Here is a 21,953-nt window from a genome sequence, read left to right on the forward strand (position 1 = left end):
TGCTGCCTGAGGTATTCACTGAGCACTCGGTCAGTTGGGGCCATCTTCCCAATGTATTCTTGGATGTTCGTTGTCTCATCCTGGACTGTGGTGCTGACACTCACCAGTCCCCGGCCCCCTTCCTTCCGCTTAGCGTACAGCCTCAGGGTGCCGGACTTGGGGTGAAACCGTCCATGCATATACATATATATACATATATATATGTGTATATATATATATACATGTGTATATATATATATATATATATATATATATATATATATATATATATATATATATATATATATGTGTGTATATACATATGTATATATATGTGTGTATATATATATGTATATATATATATGTATGCATATATATATATATTTATATGTATATATGTATGTATGCATATATATATATATATATATATATATATATATATATATATATATATATATATATATATATATATATATGAAGTGACTGATAATCTGGTGTCTGTGTTTTTGTAACCTTTGTCAACATTTCAGTCCAGTTTTCAGATTACAACTTAAAATGCAAATGTTCCAAATAAACCTTTTCTGTTCTTTCTATTTCATAATATTAACCTCATCAGTAACATGTAAACAGAGACAAACTGTTCCCTCAGGATTATTAAAAAATATAAAAATATTTTACACGAACAAGAAACATATCTAAAGTTTTTCAGTAAACTTTTGCTAACCTCTGTTTCACTGGATTCCTCCTCTTTCATGTTTTGCTCCATCAGTTGCTGATGTTTAGTGAGAGTTGGTGAGCCTCCAGACTGAGAGAAGATATGAATAGAAATATTTTGGTTGTTACATAATGTACTGTAAAATGAATCATGACAGAAAAAAATATTTGAATATTAGGATAGTAGAAAAATACCATCTATTCATACAGCAGAAGATAGTAACTATATATTTCCCGTCACAATATTCCTCTGATGATTTTTAACTGTTTTATTTTCATTTTACTGTCAGTAAAATTGTCTCTTTCTTTTCTTTAAAAATATCTATTTTTTTTATAAACATAATCATTTCTCCACATACAGGAAATTTCTGATACTTATTTTTTCTACATTTTGTTGTGTTGTCTGTTTCTGTCATATAAATCACTGACTCGATGTCCTGTGTCATGAGCGTCTTCTGCTCTTGGTCTGTTTCAGGTTTTGCTGTTTCTTGGTTTTTTTTGTAAGCAGTGAGGTTTACTGACATCTGTTAAAAAAGATTACAGACAAGAAAGTCAACATGATGTCCTCCTGGGCTTTAGAATGTTAACACGTCATTTATCATCTCATTTTAATATGAATTAATTACATATGCTGTATGTTTTCTTTTTAATGCAACACAAAGAGGTTTATAAAAAATTTACATAACTGTGCATGTCTGTTCCTTTAACCCCTGTAGGCAAAACTTTACATATTAATTTAAACAGAATGTTAAATTCATTTGTTTCTTACTTATTTTGTTTCATCTCCAGATGAAAAAAACTACAGTTAAAATCAAGATGATGCTTACAGCCAAACTAACAACAACACCAATAATAATGGGAGCAGCAGAACTGGATGTGAACTGGAAATATTCATCTGAAACAATAAAAACAGAATTACATATTATTTTAAAAGATTTTGGTTTATTCAAACCAAATTCAAGCACATCATAAATTTTATAAACTACATTTGCCTGGAACATATATGTGTGTCTCTCTGCTCTGGTTGGTGTTCCTCTGTTGGACTCTGCAGGTGATGTTGTTGCTGTGTCTCTTCTCCACAGTCACTCTGCTGCTGACAGTATAGAGGTCATCAGGACCTCTGAGGGTCTCTGTAGGTCCAGCAGAGAGGAGGTTTCCCTCACCGTCCAACCACAGCAGCTCAGGCTCTGGATACCAGCCTGTAGACTCACACTGTAACACCACACCACTGATGGCTTTATCAAAGTCTGCTAAGCTGATGACAGGTGAGGAGACAGCACTCGATGCTGGATGAAATGTAGAATTTAAAATACTGATCACTAATGAAAATCACTAAAAAATGCATCAGTCTAAAGACTATATCTGAATATTATTTGAATATTACACCTCCTAACTGTTTAATGATTGTTCCCATTATTTGCCCCTCAGTCAGTCGTCAGATTCTTGTGTTTTGTGTTTGACGAACAGCTAGATATCGCATCAAAACCAAGTGAGAAAATATTTCATTTCCAAGCTTGTGTAACGCATTGGCTGAATCAATATCTAAAAGGTGTGTTGATTTGACCTAAGTTACTGCAAACACTAGTCCAAACTACACTGTGCACACATAATGTATGTAATCCGTTCACTTACCGACCACAAGATCAATAAAAACTTCTTCATCCTTCTCTGGGATGTAACATCTGTATCTGCCCTCATCTGCAGGTTTTACTTTGGTCAGTTTCAGTGAAATGTTTCCATGTTTCAGCTCATCAGTGAACAATGATGATCGACCTTTGTAGGACGGGTTTTTTTTACATTTATGAGTTCTGACCTGCACGGCACACAAGTACAAATCTGGGGTCCAGGTCAGGTCTTGCCCACTCCAAAGTCATTGCAGCAACATTTTCTCCAGGTACCAGGTGACATGGCAATGTGATGTCTTCTCCAGCTGTTGCAATAATTGGCTGATTTGGACCAAATAACCTAGACTGACCTGAGATGAAAAGAACAGTTTATCAATTTATTTATGAATGAGAGCTTCCAAGAAATCCTGCTGAATGTCAATGGAAGGATTTTATTTTTATTTTTTCCTGATTGACAGCACAAACTGTGTACTGTCAGTCATTTTATTGCTTAGGTTTTGGAGGCAAAGCTGCTCTCTACAATGTAGGTAATAGAAAATAGTTATTTCTTTTACATTATCTTTCACTGCAGGTGACCTACATACTTTACTTAAGTAAAGAAGGTCTGCACTTTTGCCACCTCTGATAATTACAGATTCAGTTATAATCTAGACACATTATAGCTTCTAGAGTTAAAGCTTTTAAGAATCAAAAAGAATATTGAGAGGTAACATGAAACCTTTTATCAAGGTACAGAAAACAGAAAAAAGTAATAAAAGATAATTATTTGCCATATCAGTAAATGAGAAAATTTGAGCCCCTAATTTGATAAACACACACACTCACAAATAAGAAGTATGATGTATCAATATTTGAGGGCACCTACAAAAATGTAGAAGAAGAGGGACAACCAGAATGCAGTTTGATGAATGAATTATGCAGCTCTGAAAATGAAAAGAAAAAATAATAACACAAGGAAACTGTTAGTAATAAAACAATAAAACATGGTCTGTTTCATACTTTCACATTCAATTCAAATGTCCTTGAGGTCTCTGTGGCAATTACGAATGCATTAAGTGATACTTTCAGATCATTTTTCTATTATGAATTTAAATTGTTTGAATACTGTCAGAATTATAAAATGATTAACTAAAAATGTATATAATACAACTTCTTCTTTGACATTCTCTGATATCAGGTCATAGTTTTAATATTTGTAAATGAAATATATGAAGTCAGACATTAAACATTTATTTATTTGAAAAATGTTGATTAGAAAACAATTAGCCAGTCGGCTAAGTTTAAGCTTTTCGACATAGATACAAACATAAGTAACTTCAAAGTTAAATGTCTACCTTAGCTCTAAGTGTAGACCTGCTATTCTGTACTAAAAGATGTATTACACGTATTTTGTATGTGACAGTATGCTCTTAGACATTAAAAATAACAATTTAAAACTAATTTAAAACTATAATTTAACATATAACATACATGCTTCATGATGTGGCACTCAATTGAAAAGAACACACGATCTGAATTAGTAAATCATTAATGAGTTAGCGAAACTTCCAGACATCCAGTGTGTGTGTGTGTGTGTGTGTGAAAATCTTCCTCATGAACTTTGAGCCTGTTGCGAGGAAACTGGTCACTGTTATAAAACAAACAGAACTTCAATAAAAATTCAAATTAACAGCAACAGTGTTTATTTGCTGTCTTTCCACCTTAAGAGTAAGCACTCATGGAGTTTTGTCCATTGATTATCAGAAATGGTCCACTGTGTATTAACATTTTTGCTATTGTTCTTCCATTCCCTATGACCAGTTGAATACCACCAAATAAAAAAAAAAAGGTTAATCAGTTATCCTTTTGTTCTTGAATTGCTGAAATACCATAAGTGAATAAGTGACCTTTTAAAATATTGTCAGCTAACTGGTGCTTTAACATTATTTAGCTGCAGTTTACAAAGTTGCCATTCAGTGGGTGGATCTGACTTTTTTTAAACATACATTTTTGGGCCTTTTAGCCTTTACTGGATAAAGAGAGTGTAGATAGACAGGAAATCGGGGAGAGAGAGAGGGGTACTTAAACCCGGTTCTTCTGCTCTTTGGTAGTACAGCATATGTTCGCCTGCTCACCCACTTAGCTAAACCGGCACCCAGGAGCTGACTTATTAGAAACAACCAACATCAGGCATTGTTTGACACAAACGTAATTTATGTTATAATGAAGACAAATCACAAGTTTCAAGAATAGGTAAATACAAAAAGAAGTTAGATTTGGTAGTGGTCTACTGTCAACACTGTACACAATTGTACATAAGAATCTGAAACTGAATTAAACATATTAATTATTAATGAGGGGTAGTTGTCTCAGTATGACAATAAGAGAACACCACTGTTTAATCTTTTTTTATATATATAAATTTTATTTTCAGTCACAGCAGCATGTTAATAACAAAACTTTGAACATACAGTAGTTTGCTGTTCAGTATTTACAATACCCTAAAAGATAACAGAAATAGAGAAGGAAAACAAACAAACAGACAAAGAAACCACTACAAAACAAAACAAAAAACAAAAACAAACAAATAACAACAAACAAATATAAAAATAAAATGTATAAGGGACATTCAGTGTACAGTTAACTATGATAGTGATATAGAGATATGGTCATTTTGAATGTTTCCATGTACATCAGGAATGGCTGCCATGCCTTAAGAAATTTGGTGGTTGAACCTGCCAGTGTATATCTCATCTTTTCTAAATGCAAAAACCTCATGAGCTCTGCAGCTCTCCACTGTTCATGTGTGGGAGTAGCTTCCTGCTTCCATCTTAAAAGTATAAGGCGCCTTGCGATAAGTGAAGCAAAGGCAATAGAATTCGAATAGTATCTTGGCAACGTGATGTTTTGAGGTATCACCCCAAAGATAGCTGTTAGAGCAGAAGGATCATATTTAACGTTATACATCTCTGAAAGAGTGTTAAATATAGACACCCAATAGTTATGAAGATTGGGGCATGTCCAAAAGGTATGAAGGAGCGAACCTGTTTCTGCTTTACATCTGTTACACAGAGGGTCAGCTCCTGGATAGAACTTGGCTAACTTTTCCTTGGAGATATGTAATCAGTGTAGGACCTTGAGTTGGAGGAGCCGATGCCTGGCACATATCGAAGTGTACCCTATGGAGAAAAGATTGCCAGAGTTCATCTGTTATAGTCATCCCAAGGTCTTTCTCCCACTGTGCTTTAAGAATGGAGAGAGAAGGAGATTAAAGATCTAATAATATAGCATAGATTTCTTTAATTGCCCCTCTCTCATGAATGTTTATATTAATAATTTTATCCAAAGAAGTTTCCTCAGGTAGTTCCGGAAATGAAGGAAATCCACTCTTTACAAAGTGGCGAATTTGTAAATAGCGGGAAAAGGGCTTTGATATTTCTAAGTCCATAACTTTCCCATATTTTAAAGGCAGAATCCATCATGGAGGGTGGGAACATATGATTTGAGCAGATAGGTGCTTTAATTGACATTAAGTGTAACCATTGTTTTTCGATTTTAGATGAAATCTGTCCGGTTAAAATGAGACCAGTTTCTGTTTCCAAGTCCTTACCCTGGCTAAATGACAACATCCGCTCCATAAAACGTGACTGTCGTAAAGCTGAGCGCTCATGGAGGAAAACTCATTTAAATGTTCATCTCCTTTACTTAAAGGATGTTTTAGCCTCTTTTAACAATGCAATTAGAGATGCGAGGGCTGCTTATTTTTCTCATCTGGTTGCAAAGAGCAGAGGTAATCCTAAAGTATTATTTGACACTATTACTGATATTATTACTCCTGCTCCACCTGCTGCCATTATTTCTTCTAATGAAGACTGTGAAACATTTCTTTCTTTCTTTCTAGAAAAAAATGGTAATGTAAGGAAAAATTGTCCCCATCAGCATCTGCATTGTCAGTTCCTACGCCAGCTCAGCCTGTCATTTTAGAAAGCTTTTTACCCATCTCACTATCACAGCTGGAAAAAATAGTTAATGCAACAAAAGCATCCTCCTGTTCACTCGACATTTTACCCGCATCGTTATTCAAAAATGTCTTTCACTCTATTGGTCCCTGTGTGCTCACCATAGTTAACACCTCACTGGGATCTGGTAAAGTCCCTGCTTATTTTAAAACTGCTGTTATACACCCCCTGTTAAAAAAAGCCTATGCTGGACCCATCTCTCACTAGCAATTACAGACCAATCTCAAAAATACCGTTAATTGCTAAGATATTAGAGAAGGTTGTGGCTAAGCAGCTTACAGCAGTTTTAGACAAACATAATCTCTTTGACAAATTTCAGTCTGGCTTTCGTAGAGCTCATTCTACGGCCCTTCTTAGAGTTTCCAGTGACATTGTGATGCAAAACGATGCGGGAAAGTGTTCTGTGCTCCTAATGTTGGACCTCACGTCAGCCTTTGACACCGTTGACCATTACATTTTGCTTGAAAGGCTGAAATACTGGGTTGGTGTATCTGGGTCCGCCTTAGAGTGGTTCTCCTCGTATCTCTATGAACGATACTTTTCTGTGGCGGTCTCTAAGTACAGGTCATCTTCCACGTCCCTGTCCTATGGTGTGCCACAAGGTTCTGTGTTGGGGCCCTTATTGTTTTTAATATATCTACTTCCTCTCCAGCATGTTTTGAGCCCCTTTGAGGACATTCGCTACCACTGCTATGCAGATGACATCCAGCTATATATGTCTTTTAAACCTGAAGATGTTTCTAAGCTGCAGATTCTAAATGTGTGCTTAGAAACCATCAAAGGTTGGATGGCTGACAACTTCCTCCAACTTAATGAAGAAAAGACTGAAATCCTTGTACGTGCTCCAGACAGACATGTACCTAACATAATGAATGCTCTTGGTCCTCTTTCATCATTTGTGAAATCTTCTATCAGGAACCTAGGGGTAACCTTTGATTCTGCTCCTACCCTGGATGTCCACGTCAAATCTCTGGTTCGGTCCTGCTTCTATCATTTAAGAAACATTTCTAAACTGAGCCCTATAGTATCTCATACTGAACTGGAGATTGTTATTCATGCATTCATTTCATCACGATTGGACTACTGTAATTCACTGTTTACATGTCTAAACAAAAACTCCCTGGAGCGTCTGCAGATTGTCCAAAATGCTGCAGCAAGGCTTCTGACAAGAACATCTAAGTACTCTCATGTGACTCCGTTGCTTATACAGCTGCACTGGCTCCCCGTTGAATTCAGAGTCCATTTTAAGATACTGGTTCTGACATTTAAAGCTCTCCAAGGACAAGCACCAGCCTACATCATTGAACTTTTACAGCCCTATGTCCCTAGTAGGTCCCTGAGGTCTTGTGATCAGGGCCTACTTGTTATTCAGCATACTAGGCTGAAAACCAAGGGTGACAGAGCTTTTGCCACTGTGGCCGCCAGACTGTGGAACTCTCTTCCTCAGAACTTAAGATCTGCAGACTCATTAAATACTTTTAAAAAACAGCTAAAAACACATCTTTTTAGTATTGCATTTTGTTAACTTTGGACTGTTTTTGTTTTATACATTGTGAAGCACTTTGTAATCTTTTATCTAGAAATGTGCTATATAAATAAAATTTTACTTACTTACTTACTCAAACCTTTTCCTACATTGCACCCAGATTCTGAGTGAGTCATACAACAAAGGGTTACGTTTATAGGTATATAGTTCTATCAAATCAAATCAAATCAAAGTTTATTTATATAGCACATATTAAAACAACAGTGTTGACCATAGTGCTTCACAGTCAGTCAAAACACAAGACAATTAAAACAAACAATAAAATAGGACAACAAACAATATAAAATAGTTCTAATGGGAGAGTTGAACTCAACAAAGCTGATAGGCACGTATGCCACAATTGGATGACTCAATCTGGAGCCAAGCTGGAGTCTCTGTAGTAAAATTACTCATCCAGTACAGCATATTTCGAATATTTGCTGCCCAATAATAAGACTGAAAGTTTAGCAAGGTTAATCCATCCATTGGCCTAGTTCTCTGCATGAAATCTTTACGAATTCGTGGACTTTTGCCATTCCAAATAAAAGCAAAGCTATGCTTATTCGGTGATATAAAATACTTATTGGGTAAGTAGCATGAAATACATTGAAATAAATAAAGGAACTTGGGTAGTATGATCATTTTGATAGAATTGATGTGGTAAATTGTTCCATCTCTGGAGATCTGTCTCAGTATTCTTAAGCAGCGGGACAAAGTTTCTTTCATGAAGACCTTTGTATGAGTGGGTAACCTTAACCCCCAGATAGGTCACATACCCTGATTTAACTTTAAATTGAAAATCTGAAAATGAAATCTTCCTGGCTATAGAGTTGACACAGAGAAGTTCACTTTTATGCAGGTTCAACTTGTAACCTGAAATATTACCAAAACATTCAAAAATGGCAAGAGCACGGGGAAGAGAGCATTAAGGCTCTGACATATACAGCAGGAGATCGTCAGCATATAAGGATATTTTGTGCTCCTGGTCACCTCTGAAGATGCCCTTAATGCAATTGTCAGCTCGCAGTTTAATCGCCAATGGTTCAATTGATAATGCAAAAAGAAGAGGGGATAAGGGACATCCTTGTCTCGTACCACAGAGAAGTGGGAAATAAGAAGAGAATAACGAATTTGTTCTAACACGTGCCATAGGTGAGGAGTAAAGTAACTGAATCCATGAAATGAAATTAGGGCCAAATCCAAATTTATTTAGAGTATAAAACAGATAATCCCACTCCACCCGGTCAAATGCTTTCTCAGCATCGAGTAATAAGGCAATTTCAGGGGCTGTAGTTGACTTGGTGTGTAATATGTTTAAAATCCTGCGCAGGTTGAAAAAACCATGCCTACCCTTCACGAAACCTGTTTGATCTGGAGATCGGTAGATATTGCTCTAGCCTGAGAGCAATTGTTTTTTTACAGTATTTTTAAATCTACATTTAAGAGTGATATAGGACGATATGATGAACACTCTAATGGATCCTTATTTGGCTTCAGTAGGAGTGAGATGTGGCTTGTCGAAGCGTTAGGGGAAGACATTTTGAAACAAATGACTCAATGAACATGTCTCGTAATAAAGGTGATAAACTGTCTTTAAAGGTCTTGAAAAATTCAACCGGATACCCATCCGGACCCGGGGATTTGCCATTCTGCATTGAGCTAATCGCCAATTTAATTTCTTCCACTGTAATTTGCTCCTCCAATTGGTCTCTGAATGCCGAGGTTAAAGTTGGAACTGTCATTCCATCAAAAAAAGCCTCAAACAGTTCAGGTGTGTTTAAAGATTCAGAATCATAGAGACTGGAATAGAATATTCTGAAATTCTCATTTATTTTTTGTGGTGAAGTGGTGACATGTCCAGATTTAGTCCTAATTTCAGGGATTATATCAGTTGCTTCTGATTTACGAAGCTGATGTGCTCAAATTTTAGATGCTTTTTCTCCGTGTTCATACCATCTTCCTCTACATTTGAGAATCATAGACTCTGACTGCCAGGTTGAGATTAAATTAAATTCAGTTTGTAACGTTAGTCTTTGTTTATACAGTACTGGAGAGGGGGTTGTAGAGTGTTGCTCATCCAATTGTGAAATAAGGTGTATCAATTCAGAAAGACGTTTCTGTTTTCTAGTATATGAACAGTATGATATAATATGGCCCCGTAAGAATGCTTTTAAGCTTTCCCAAACCGTACTGTAGGCCATGCCAGGCGTAATGTTTGTTCTTATAAAGATATCAAGTTGTTTGGAAAGATATTCCACAAACTCCTTATCTGACAAAGAAAGAGGATTGAGTCTCCAGGAGTACACAAAGGGTTCATCCGGGAAGCTGAGTTCCAAAACAAGTGGACTGTGATCAGATATTACTATGCTATTGTATTTATAAGTCTTGATACTGGGAAGCAATTTTTTGTCAACAAAAAAGTAATCTATACGAGAATATGTTTGATGCACTGCAGAAAAAAAGAAATATTGTTTAGTGGAGGGGTAGAGAAATCGCCACGCATCAACAGCCCCATAGGTTTGTAAATATGACCGTAACACTAATGAGGATTTAGGGAGTGGAAGTCTTTTATCTGAAGAGCGATCTAGTACTGGATCCATAACAGTATTCATGTCCCCTCCAAGGATCAATTGGTGTGTATTAATCTGTGGAAGGGAATTAAGAAAGTCATTGAAAAAAGTTGAGTCATTCCAATTCGGAGCATATACGTTTGCTAAAATATGATCTTCACCAGCGATCAGACACCAGCGAGGGAGGATAAGAAAGACAGACGCAACAACGTTGTCATCCCCTATGTAGCCGGTGTATCAGAGAAACTCAGGAGAGTTTTCTCCAAGCATGACATCCCAGTGTACTTCAGACCCAGCAACACACTCAGACACAAACTGGTTCACCCGAAAGACAAAACTCCAAAACACAGACTTAACAACGTGGTGTATGCTGTACAGTGCAGCGAGGAATGCCCAGACCTCTACATTGGCGAGACCAAACAGCCACTTCACAAGCGCATGGCACAACATAGAAGAGCCACCTCCACAGGACAAGACTCAGCAGTCCATCTGCATCTTAAGGATAAAGGACACTCTTTCGAGGATGCCAATGTTCACATTTTGGACAGAGAGGACAGATGGTTTGAAAGAGGAGTGAAAGAGGCCATCTATGTCCACTGTGAGCGACCATCTTTGAACAGAGGCGGTGGTTTACGACACCAACTGTCTGCCATCTATAATCCAGTTTTGAGTTCCCTCCCCAGACGCCTTAACGCCCACTCACATCCTGGGCCATCTGACCTCAGGAATTCACATGACAAGGTGGGGCCAGGTTTCACAATGGGCTCACCCGAAACCCTGGCTGATTAGGTCCCACACCCGCTTTCACACCTGGGTGCATGTGATTAGAGGATCACCAGGGGGTCCTTTGTCCCTCCTTGGGGGGATACTCCCACTGGGTTTAAATCTGGGACTCTCGGCCATTTGACCTTAGAACTGAAGAAGCTTCTCGGATGAGAGGTGAAACGTCTTCAAGCAACTTAAAGAAGTCCAGACGCTTTTCTTTGCAAACTCCTTTGACTCTCACATACATATATTTTCACTCTCACACACATATATTTTCACTCTCACATACATATATTTTCACTCTCACATACATATATTTTCACTCTCACACACATACATTCTTCTTTCACACACATATGTATTTTCACTCTCATATACATATATTTTCACTCTCACATACATATATTTTCACTCTCACATACATACATTTTCATTTATGCATTCCTACATTTTGCTCTCATTTACATGCATTCAATATGCATTTAATCTCACAAATAATATATGTATGTAAGCAGAGAATGCATACATGTCAGAAGAAAATATATGTATGCAAGAGAATAATGTATGTGAATGAAAGAGTATAGTGGAAACGGAAGGAGTTTAATGGAAACGGAAGGCTGGGTGTCTGTACCGCTGTGATTGGCTGAGAAGCACGCGCGGGTCACTTTCAAGTGTCTGACAGCATGGAGGGGGGAGAAGAAACTCGAGTTCTTCAGCAAGCTATCGGGGTTTTAAGAAATATTTTATCATCTCCTGAAACGGTCACATCGTTGTCCTCGTCACTTGATCGAGATGGGACGGGCTCAACTTTTTTTTTAACGTGCGCTCAGAATAGTGGGACAAAAATAAGGCCATAGGTAACAGGCATCTCCGAAAATGTTAGAGCACTTATGGAAATATGTGATGTCTTGATGAATCAAGCAGATATTTGAAGTTTACACAGCACCATTCTCGCATGAAAATATCTTAAAAGTTTATTTTGTGACCTATGGCGTTATTTTTGTGCCACAAAACCAGCCAATCACAGACTTGGATGCAAAAATATCTGATTGGCTGTTCTGGTCTCCAATCGGCTCGAAATGACGAAATGCAATATCCCAGAATCCATTTCGTCCAAAACTCAAACGAGGCAGTGGCAGAGAAGCACAGAGTGGCGGAGTTTGAAATATTACTCTTTCTGGGTTACTGTGGCGTTATTTTTGTCCCACTATTCTGAGCGCACGTAAAAAAAAAAGTTGAGCCCGTCCCATCTCGATCAAGTGACGAGGACAACGATGTGACCGTTTCAGGAGATGATAAAATATTTCTTAACACCCCGATAGCTTGCTGAAGAACTCGAGTTTCTTCTCCCCCATCCATGCTGTCAGACACTTGAAAGTGACCCGCGCGTGCTTCTCAGCCAATCACGGCGGTACAGACACCCAGCCTTCCGTTTCCATTAAACTCCTTCCGTTTCCACTATACTCTTTCATTCACATACATTATTCTCTTGCATACATATATTTTCTTCTGACATGTATGCATTCTCTGCTTACATACATATATTATTTGAGAGATTAAATGCATATTGAATGCATGTAAATGAGAGCAAAATGTAGGAATGCATAAATGAAAATGTATGTATGTGAGAGTGAAAATATATGTATGTGAGAGTGAAAATATATGTGTGTGAGAGTGAAAATATATATGTGTGTGAAAGAAGAATGTATGTGTGTGAGAGTGAAAATGTATGTGTGTGAGAGTGAAAATATATGTGTGTGAGAGTGAAAATATATGTATGTGAGAGTGAAAATATATATGTGTGTGAAAGAAGAATGTATGTGTGTGAGAGTGAAAATGTATGTGTGTGAGAGTGAAAATGTATGTGTGTGAGAGTGAAAATATATGTGTGTGAAAGAAGAATGTATGTGTGTGAGAGTGAAAGAATGAAAATATATGTATGTGAGAGTGAAAATATATGTATGTGACAGTGAAAATATATGTGTGTGAAAGAAGAATGTATGTGTGTGAGAGTGAAAGAATGAATTTTGGCTTGTACGGCCCCTCATAGTATTAAACAGGGACCCTGTCACAACTACATAACGACCATTTGGGTCAGCTATTGTGTGAGAGACTATAAATGGAGTATTCTTATTGATCAAAATTGCTGCACCTCTGGCTTTACCATTGAATTTGGAATGAAAAATTTCTCCAACCCAATTTCGTCTTAATCTGACATGATCTGTATTCTCTTAAGCCCCAAGGGGGTTTCTGAGCTTCCTGCTCGAAAATGTAATGCCCAAATTTAATTGATTGTTTCTCTGCAATTACAAACTCTGTCCTTACAATCTTGGTATCAAAATAAAGCTAACACTTGGGACATTTCATCAGAGGTGTAAATATTGAAGCAGATATTACTGTGTCAAAGTTACTGACACTGGAACACAGAAAAAGTAAGTAGATTTTATCCTCGCCTAATTTTGTTTTTTAATTTTTAGCATATAACCCTTTTAAAAATATGCCTCAGATCACATTTGGTTCCAGAAATTCAGTAACCAACATATAAACATCATCTGTGCAAAGATTTATGTTTCTAAAGTGAAACAGTGAAAAATTACAGCCCTGTCAATACATGAATATCCAGACGTTGTACAAAAATGTCAATTTTTGGCACACAATTGGACACCATGCCAGTTGATTTTTTTAGGTATTAAAGAGGAGAAATAAAAAAAATTATTAACAGGCCTACAAATGCTTTTCTTAAAAATATATTTTTGAAGAATTAACCATACATTCACATGGCAATGGCCCTTTTCTGCCGTGCGCATAGAGCGCTTGATTGGCCTCTGGCCCTTTAAACTCTGAGGGGCTGTAACTTTGGTTTCTCTTGGTCAATTTGCGTGATTGACACCTCTTTTTAATCGTTTGAGCCAATAGATTCACAGTAACGATGCCACGTTCACATCACTTCAACCAATCAGACGTTGTAATGCCAAAACCCACGTGGGCCCAAATTTACTGCATGTGGCGTCTGTCCAGTCACGTGTCTGTAGCTGGGTCTAAAATGGAGGTTGTTGATGGAAAACGGCTCTGATGCGGCTAGTACTGATGCTACTGGTAATCACGTGGCTACCGGCTACCGGCTACCGCCGAAAATAACTGAGGAAATCAGGACGGTAAGCCAATTTCTGTCTTAGCTTATCTGCGCCGCTGTGTGTTTTTGTGGTCTTCTTTTGCGGCTCATTCAGTGAATTTTGGTCTGATCATGGTGAAACTTGGTGTGTGGAGTCAGTGATAGCCCTGGAAGCTAAGCAGCCTATCTTTAGCCGGTTACATGAAGTCTGAAGAATTTCTGGTCCGGGTTTGTTTGTTTAGCGGACTTCTGCGCATTTACGTAACTGCTCGTTTAATCACGGCTTGTTTTTGGTGTGTTTGGTGGTTGTAGAAGTGGTTCACATGACATTTTAGCTGAGATTCTGAGGTTTCTGTGGATACCACACATGTCTGGACTTATATTTCTCAACCCGTGTTATAACCGATTAAACGTGATCTCCTCATTTTTGCCCCCTGTACAGGGGGCGTAGGGCTTATGTGGTGTGTTTCTTGAAGAAACGCTACATGTACTTTAAGATAAAGAAGATGAGAGAGTACCTTATTTCGTTTCGCTGGGTGGTTCAATCCCTTCACATTCCAACTAATAAAGTTAACATGGCAGCCATTACTCACAGCAGTTGAAGTGTAATCAACAGAAGTCATCACAATATAAGTACATGATGAAAAAGGCGGTTCCAAACACAAATACCAATTCTATCATGGGTGTACACTGAAATCTTGTTGTTAACAATAATCTGAGCAAATAATATACAACAAAAAAGAAAAAAAACAAAAGAAAAAATAGATAAATCCCTCCCACCCACCTCCCCGTGTTCAGTGTTGTCCCCAAATGACACACACCAATTTCCCAAAGCTCCCCTGCTTCTATTAAGAGTCCCATTCACCTTATTCATAACCACAGCCCCACATAAGCAGAAGCATCTGAACTATGAATCACACATGTAGTGCAAAATATATTCAAGTTAGAAAGTCACAAAGTCCAACATAATAGAGTAAAATAATTAAGTGAAGGAAAGAGAAAAACTCCCACGTCAAATTTACCTGTAACCAAAAAACGGACCTGTTTCACTTCTCATCAAAGCTTACTCCGGAGTCCCTTTCAAGTGACAAGCAGTGTTGGGTAAGTTACTTTAAAAAAGCAATTAATTACCAATTACTTAGTCAATATTGTATTTAAAACACTTATCTATTTACTGTGTCAGAAAAGTAACTTAATTACTACATAAGTATTTAACTAAATACTTCTTAAAATCCATATAAACCTTGAGTGGACAAACAATAGAAATTAAACTCTTTAAATAATAAATACATTTTTTTTAAGACAGACACTCTACAGTACGCAGCGGTAGCATCTGTTCCACAATGTAGCCTGCCAGGGCTGGACTGGGACAAAAAATCGGCCCGGGCATTTTGACTAGAAACCGGCCCACCAGGTATTATAGGAAAAACCATAAAGCCTATGAATGAAAACAAACACTGTTGTCACAGTGATGTACACTGTCTTGTTGGTATATATGTATCAGTCTGATAAACTTAAACCTTCACCATCCTCCCTATTCTCGTATTCTAAACAGTACCCGAAAGTAGACTGCTTGGTCGAGTTAACCTCCTGAACTATCTACAACACATGGTGAAAACCTGAAAGTAAGACAGAGAAGACTAGAGGTGAGACATGATCATTACTGATTACTGATGACAGATTTAGATATATTTTCATAAACCATTCATTTGCCACATCAATAAACAGCATGGCAGGGCAAAATATTTTTTCTAACATGGCAACCTTTAAAAAGTGAAAGGAGATAGAAAGACAGGTGAGAAAGAAAAACTTAATTGACTTTTTGATGGCATTTCACACAGTACTGGTACAGTATCTAGAAAATGTGGGGAAATGCTGGCATCATAAACAGTACTTAGCTACTTCTGAAGAAATTATGATGGGACCCTAAAAAAAATACTATGTACAATAATGGATTTCTATACATTTTACATCAGATGAAAACGTTTGTTGTAAGATTCAGAGCGATAAACAAACAAGAGAGAAAAACCGATCAGCTGATCACTGATCAGTTTCATGATTGAAGTAGAAACAGGAGAGGGAGGGAGAGAATGAGAGAAGAAGAAACAGCTGTGCAGCGTAAACACAGAATAACTCCAGCTTTGTGTCTTTTTCATTGTAGCTGAAGTCCGGGACAAACTGTTCCTTTTCACCTCAACACTAAACGCATAATATTTTCTCTGTATACGAGAAGATTCTGTTTTTTACTGGACGGTTGGAAACTCTAATAACTGACCTTATAAATAAGATAAAACAAGTTCAACATCAATAATATCATAGCACCCGCCCAGCTGTATAGAAACTCTGTCATGCTAGCTAGTACGCAATACGAGTTATTGTAACTGACTGTAAAAAGTCAGCATAACGAAAATAAACTCCACCTAAACTTGGTTTATATCTGACCCAGATAGCCTGCAGGTCATAACTTCTTACCTGAAGTTCAGTTCACCGCCTCGGGTCTCTGCTCCTCCTGCCTTTCCGTCATCCACCTGCCAGCGTGTTGCATCTGCTGGCCTCCACCACTTGTTAATGTTACTGAATCTGTAATCTCCGCAATAGCCACCACCAAACAATTGAGTTATTTTTACACATCTCCCTTCATCTGGCCAATCCACCACCTTTCAGTGTTTATACCGTCATGGAAAAAAAGAAGAAAAAAAACCCATCGGCCCATAAAAACGAAAAATCACCGGCAAATGCCCGGTATGCCCGATGGCCAGTCCAGCTATGTAGCCTGCAGTCATTTTTTAAGCTCACCATCAGACGCTTTCTGTGCTGCTGAAGTAAAATCACGTTTTGCTGCTTAGCAGGAGTTGCCGCGGTGTTATCCATGGATGATGAACAAGAATCACTCAGAAGTGTTCGTCTATGCTCTGTGTCAGGCGCTTCAGTAGATTACTCGTGCTATTAACAGCAGCCGATAGTTTTTTCTTCCCAGCACATAGCTTACACATTACTGTAATGTTCCTGTCTGCTTGTTTCAGAAAAGTGAAGAGACGGGAATATGTCCATGTCATAAAACAGCCACTCGCTTCAGCCGAGTTCGACATCTTCCGCTTTGGAATACGACTATGCAGCAAACTGGCGCGAAATGATGTGAAGCTGCACTACAGCGATGTTAAAGCGGCAGAGTTTACTTCTACATTTAGAAGATAAATTAATGAAATTAAATAATGATATTCAGCAAGTTTAATTATTTTACAATGTAACGCAAGTACATTGTAAGTAACTGTAATTAAAATACCTAAAAATGAACAGTAATTAGTTACTCTACTTTTTCAGTGGAAAAGTAATTTAATTACAGTAACGCGTTACACCCAACACTGGTGACAAGTACTGGAATATAGTTAACCTCCCAGGGAACAAGGGCAAACTCACCAACATCTGAGATTTCTAAATGAACCTTGAACATGAAACTAAGCTAAACCAGGGATCGTCCGTTTATTGATTGACAAAAGTATAGTCATGATGGTATGAAAGTCCCGGTGGTTCTTATGAAATGTCATTCGGGAGCGAACTCCGTCGTTTTTCCGTAGTGGTCCCTTTACCTCGCTGAAAGCAGCCCGGCGTCTGGCCAGGTCGGCGCTGTAGTCAGGAAAGATGAAGATCTGCTTCCCTTGAAACTCCAGCCGGCCTTTCTGTCTGGCTAAGCGCTGTATCCGCTCCTTCTCCTGGTAGTAATGGATGCGGACAATGAACGGCTGCGGTTGCTCTCCCTCTGTGGGCAGACGGAGACTAGACTGTCCCATACAGCCCATGTGTTTGAAACAAACTTGCCGTTTATTTTGCAAATCGAGCTCAACACTGCCCCTAGCGTCCTGGAGCACTTCCGTTGTGATTTGGAGTTTGCATGTGTTTTGGATTTTGTAAGTGTTTTGGAGTTTGCATGTGTTTTGGATTTTGTACGTGTTTTGGAGTTTCCATGTGTTTTGGATTTTGTACGTGTTTTGGAGTTTGTGCGTGCTATTTGGAATTTGTAAGTGTTTTGGAGTTTGTACATGCTTTGTCTCTAGGGGCCACCGTAGTTCAGAGGTCTAGTTGCTCAAAAACAAGCATACGCTTACTGTAAATGGATAGTTGTGAGTCTAGCAGGAAGAACTGCTCAGGAAGAGGAAGCTGTCATCTACAGTAGGTTGTACTTCAGTATGATGAGCTGTCATTCAGCAGCAAGTCAACATGGAGGTTAGAGCTCTCTGCATTAGACTGTGTGAGTACTGTAAATACAAGCATCCTAATTTTTTCTGCTAAAGTTTTACTTTTTTCACGTTAAAGTGCAGTTTAGTGTAATATTGAGTTTCATTGCCTTTGTCTATGCAGCCATGGCTGTTTTCATTATGTTGAGTGAATGTGTCCAGAACAACAGTAAGTAGCAATCATTTTTCCATAACATTTTAGACCTTTTTCCCCATATGATTTTACTTTGGACTATATCCAAATTTTAGCGTGCAGTAAATGTTTTGGCATACTACATAAACCTGTTCTTTTGTATGAGTTATACCGATTTTGCGATGGCGGTGATCGAAACCTGCTTGCTTTTGTCATGAATCATTCATATTTGTAACTTTCTCTGTGTTTCTGTCTCAGGTGCAGGTTTTAATATTGTTCCAGACCGACTGCAGCTGTTTCAGTACGAGTCTGTTTCTTTTCACTGTGATAGTCATAATGGTTCTGCTCAGTTCAGAGGGATCAGGAATGTGGAGGGATTCCTATTAGCATGTGATGTTAAGCAGAGGTCTACAGTATATTGCTCCATTCACAGAGCCTATCCAGCAGACAGTGGAAAATACTGGTGTGAGACTAAAAGTGGAGAGAGAAGCAACACTGTCAACATCACAGTCACTGGTAATTTCCAACTTCTATAAGATGTCTTTGATATAAATTTTTGAGAGAATGGATGGAAATGAAAACCTTTTTTTTTTTATCAGTTGGCTCTGTGATCCTGGAGAGTCCTGTCTTTGCTGTGCTGGAGGGTCAGTGTGTGACTCTGAGATGCAGAAACAGGAACACGTCCTCCCACCTCTACTCTGAGTTCTATAAAGATGGACTCCTCATAGGGAACAGTACAACAGGAGACATGGTGATCCATAATGTTTCCTTTTCTGATGAAGGATGGTACAAGTGCAGCATCTCTGATGTTGGTGAATCACCAGAGAGCTGGTTGGCTGTCACAGGTAACATATATAGTTACAATGCAATGGCAAACCCTGAAGGATTTCTTAATACAAGTATTAGAACAGTGTTACAGCAGATATGTTCTCTTATTCTCACAGCACTTCACAAAGACAGTGTTGCCTTCACTGACCACTCAACTCCAATTTACCTCATCCTGAGAACTGTTTTCACTGTGGTGATGGTAGCTCTGCTGTTGCTACTACTGGTACTTCTTCAATGGGTGAAAATCAGAGTTACATAAAAATAATAGGTTCACCTTTAAAGGTAACTGATTAATAACAACCACTGAGTATCCACAGGGAAGTGTTTGGTCAAGTTATTTAAACAAAACACATCTCATCAGTAAACTGAAAGGTGGGTCTACATTGTGTTCTTCATCAGTTTTATTCAACTGACTTGAAGTTATTAAATATCTTTGTATCACATATTCATGCTGACAGTAAATGATGTGAAACTTTCTCACAGAAAGAAAAAGCCACACATTTGCTGACTGACACACTGGTATCAGTTAGTCAGCATGTGTTTCATTTTAGATGCTGTTATTTCAATTTAACAAATACAAACCACTCGAGACAGTGTGTCTGCTTTTAGAAGCACCGCTCTACGTGACGAAAGTTAAATAAAAAGAACAGCTTATATAAAGAAATATAAAAACACATGATCAAGTCAGCCTCATGCATTGTTTCCTGTTTGCTCCATTTTTGTCTACAGTATTATAGAGGTGAAAAAATCTTTATACATATTTATTTTTGCATCATCATGCATACCTCAAATAATGCACAGAATATTTTACAGGAAGCATTTTGCTAAACATTTACAATTTAAATGGTGGTTTTGTTCCATCCGACAACATCCAATCCCAACATTGGCAGTTTAGATTTACCAATTAAACGGACCCTTATATGTCATTGGATTGTGAGAAGAAGCCAGAGTACTTGGGGACAACATAGAAACTCCACACAGAAAGGGCCTAGCCTGGATTTGAACAGAATCTCTTTGCTGTGAGGCAACAGTGCTAACCACTGAACCAAAATCCCATTTATTGAATTTTATTTTACTGTTTTTATTTGTTTGAAAAAGTAAAACAAAGCAAGTATTGTGAAAGACAATAATGATTGTGTAAAATAAAATATACAATATAAAAAGTACAATGACTCAGAGATATTGTTTCAGAGGATGCTGGGAAACGTCTGTACACTTACCTTTTCACATAAGTCCTGCACAATCAATATTTTAAAATATTAAAAATGGATTTATTCTCTCTTACGTTCAGTTCTAGTTGAGCAGCATGCCCTGTTTTTTTTCATTGTCCAACCACAGTCGTATTTACTTCTACTTTGTTATGTATTTTTTGTTTTATATTTAATTGAGGTTTATGTTTATTGAGGTATGCTGTGATAAGTTTATGGTTTCTACTTTGTAATTTAGTATATGTGAGTGTATATTTATTTTAAGTTGTTGTTTATAATGCAATTTATAACATATTTGGTAATTATTTGTTCATTTTGTAGTTATTTAAAATGTATTTTGTATAGACTGAGCAGCACTTCCTTAGCTTATATATATGTGCAACAGAAATAAACTTTGACATGACTTGACTGGCAATGGATTTTAAATTTATTTACATCTCAACAATAAGAAAGTCTCTTTTTTATTTTTGAATCCTGAACACTGACTATAACTGAGGCAAGGGAGGCCTTCAGCTTTTAGACATTGTTCTGTATTATTTTGTAACATCCTGGATGAATCATCAGTACATTCTTGGAGTACTTTTGGGAAGGCTCATCAGTGTTCCAATGTTTCTGTCATGGTCTGGGTGGGCCCCTGCAGTTCTCAAACAGCAGCCCTCCTCCTTTGGGCGGAGATCGGTTGCTCCTCCCTGGCTGACCACCTGTAGGCAATTATTCCAGCAGCATATAAAACCTGCACGCTCAATTAGTCATCGCCTGAGTATCTGCTATCCCATGTTAGTCAGTGGTGTATTATTGCTCAGTCTAAATCCTGTGTGAAAACTTACCTGCTTTTTCCTGTCTTCAGAGTTGGCTCCTGGAGTGGGGTTCTCACCTCACTCATCCCCGCTTTTCTGGACCTGGGTCACCTGTTTCTGGTACAGCTTTGGCAATTAACTTGCCACTCACCTGCCTGCCTCCCCACGCCTTGACCTCAAGCCCACCTGGGCCTTGCGCCCCACCTGTCCCCTCCACCTGAAACCAAGTAAGGCGATTCAGTTTAACTGTGGAGGATCGCTGATAGACTGCTGGACCCCTCTGACTGTGTTCTCCTCTCATTTAATAGTATTTTCCCGGCCCAGCTTCCACCTACCCACTGCCACAGCTGTCCCGCTGTATTCTAGAGCTGTCTAGTTTTCAGTTAGTTGCCTTAGTTTTAACAGCGCGCCAACTAGTGTAGTGGCATCATTTAAATTTGGCTTTTGTGTTTACCTTGTGGGGGAAA

General features: G+C 38.0%; 1 protein-coding gene across 1 annotated transcript; it reads right to left on the reverse strand.

Annotated features, from left to right (window-relative positions):
- Window positions 1-1,662: 1,662 nt before the first annotated feature.
- On the reverse strand, window positions 1,663-18,085 carry LOC106097265 (butyrophilin-like protein 2). Its single transcript, XM_019356178.2, has 3 exons — window positions 17,755-18,085; window positions 2,326-2,529; window positions 1,663-1,979 (listed from the first exon to the last, which is right to left on the reverse strand). The coding sequence occupies exons 1-3, from the start codon at window positions 18,083-18,085 to the stop codon at window positions 1,669-1,671; spliced, it is 846 nt and encodes a 281-aa protein (XP_019211723.1). The 3' UTR covers window positions 1,663-1,668.
- Between the last annotated feature and the right edge of the window lie 3,868 nt (window positions 18,086-21,953).

Source organism: Oreochromis niloticus, unplaced genomic scaffold (genome assembly GCF_001858045.2).
Source record: "Oreochromis niloticus isolate F11D_XX unplaced genomic scaffold, O_niloticus_UMD_NMBU tig00002896_pilon, whole genome shotgun sequence".
Taxonomy (NCBI): Eukaryota; Metazoa; Chordata; class Actinopteri; order Cichliformes; family Cichlidae; genus Oreochromis; species Oreochromis niloticus.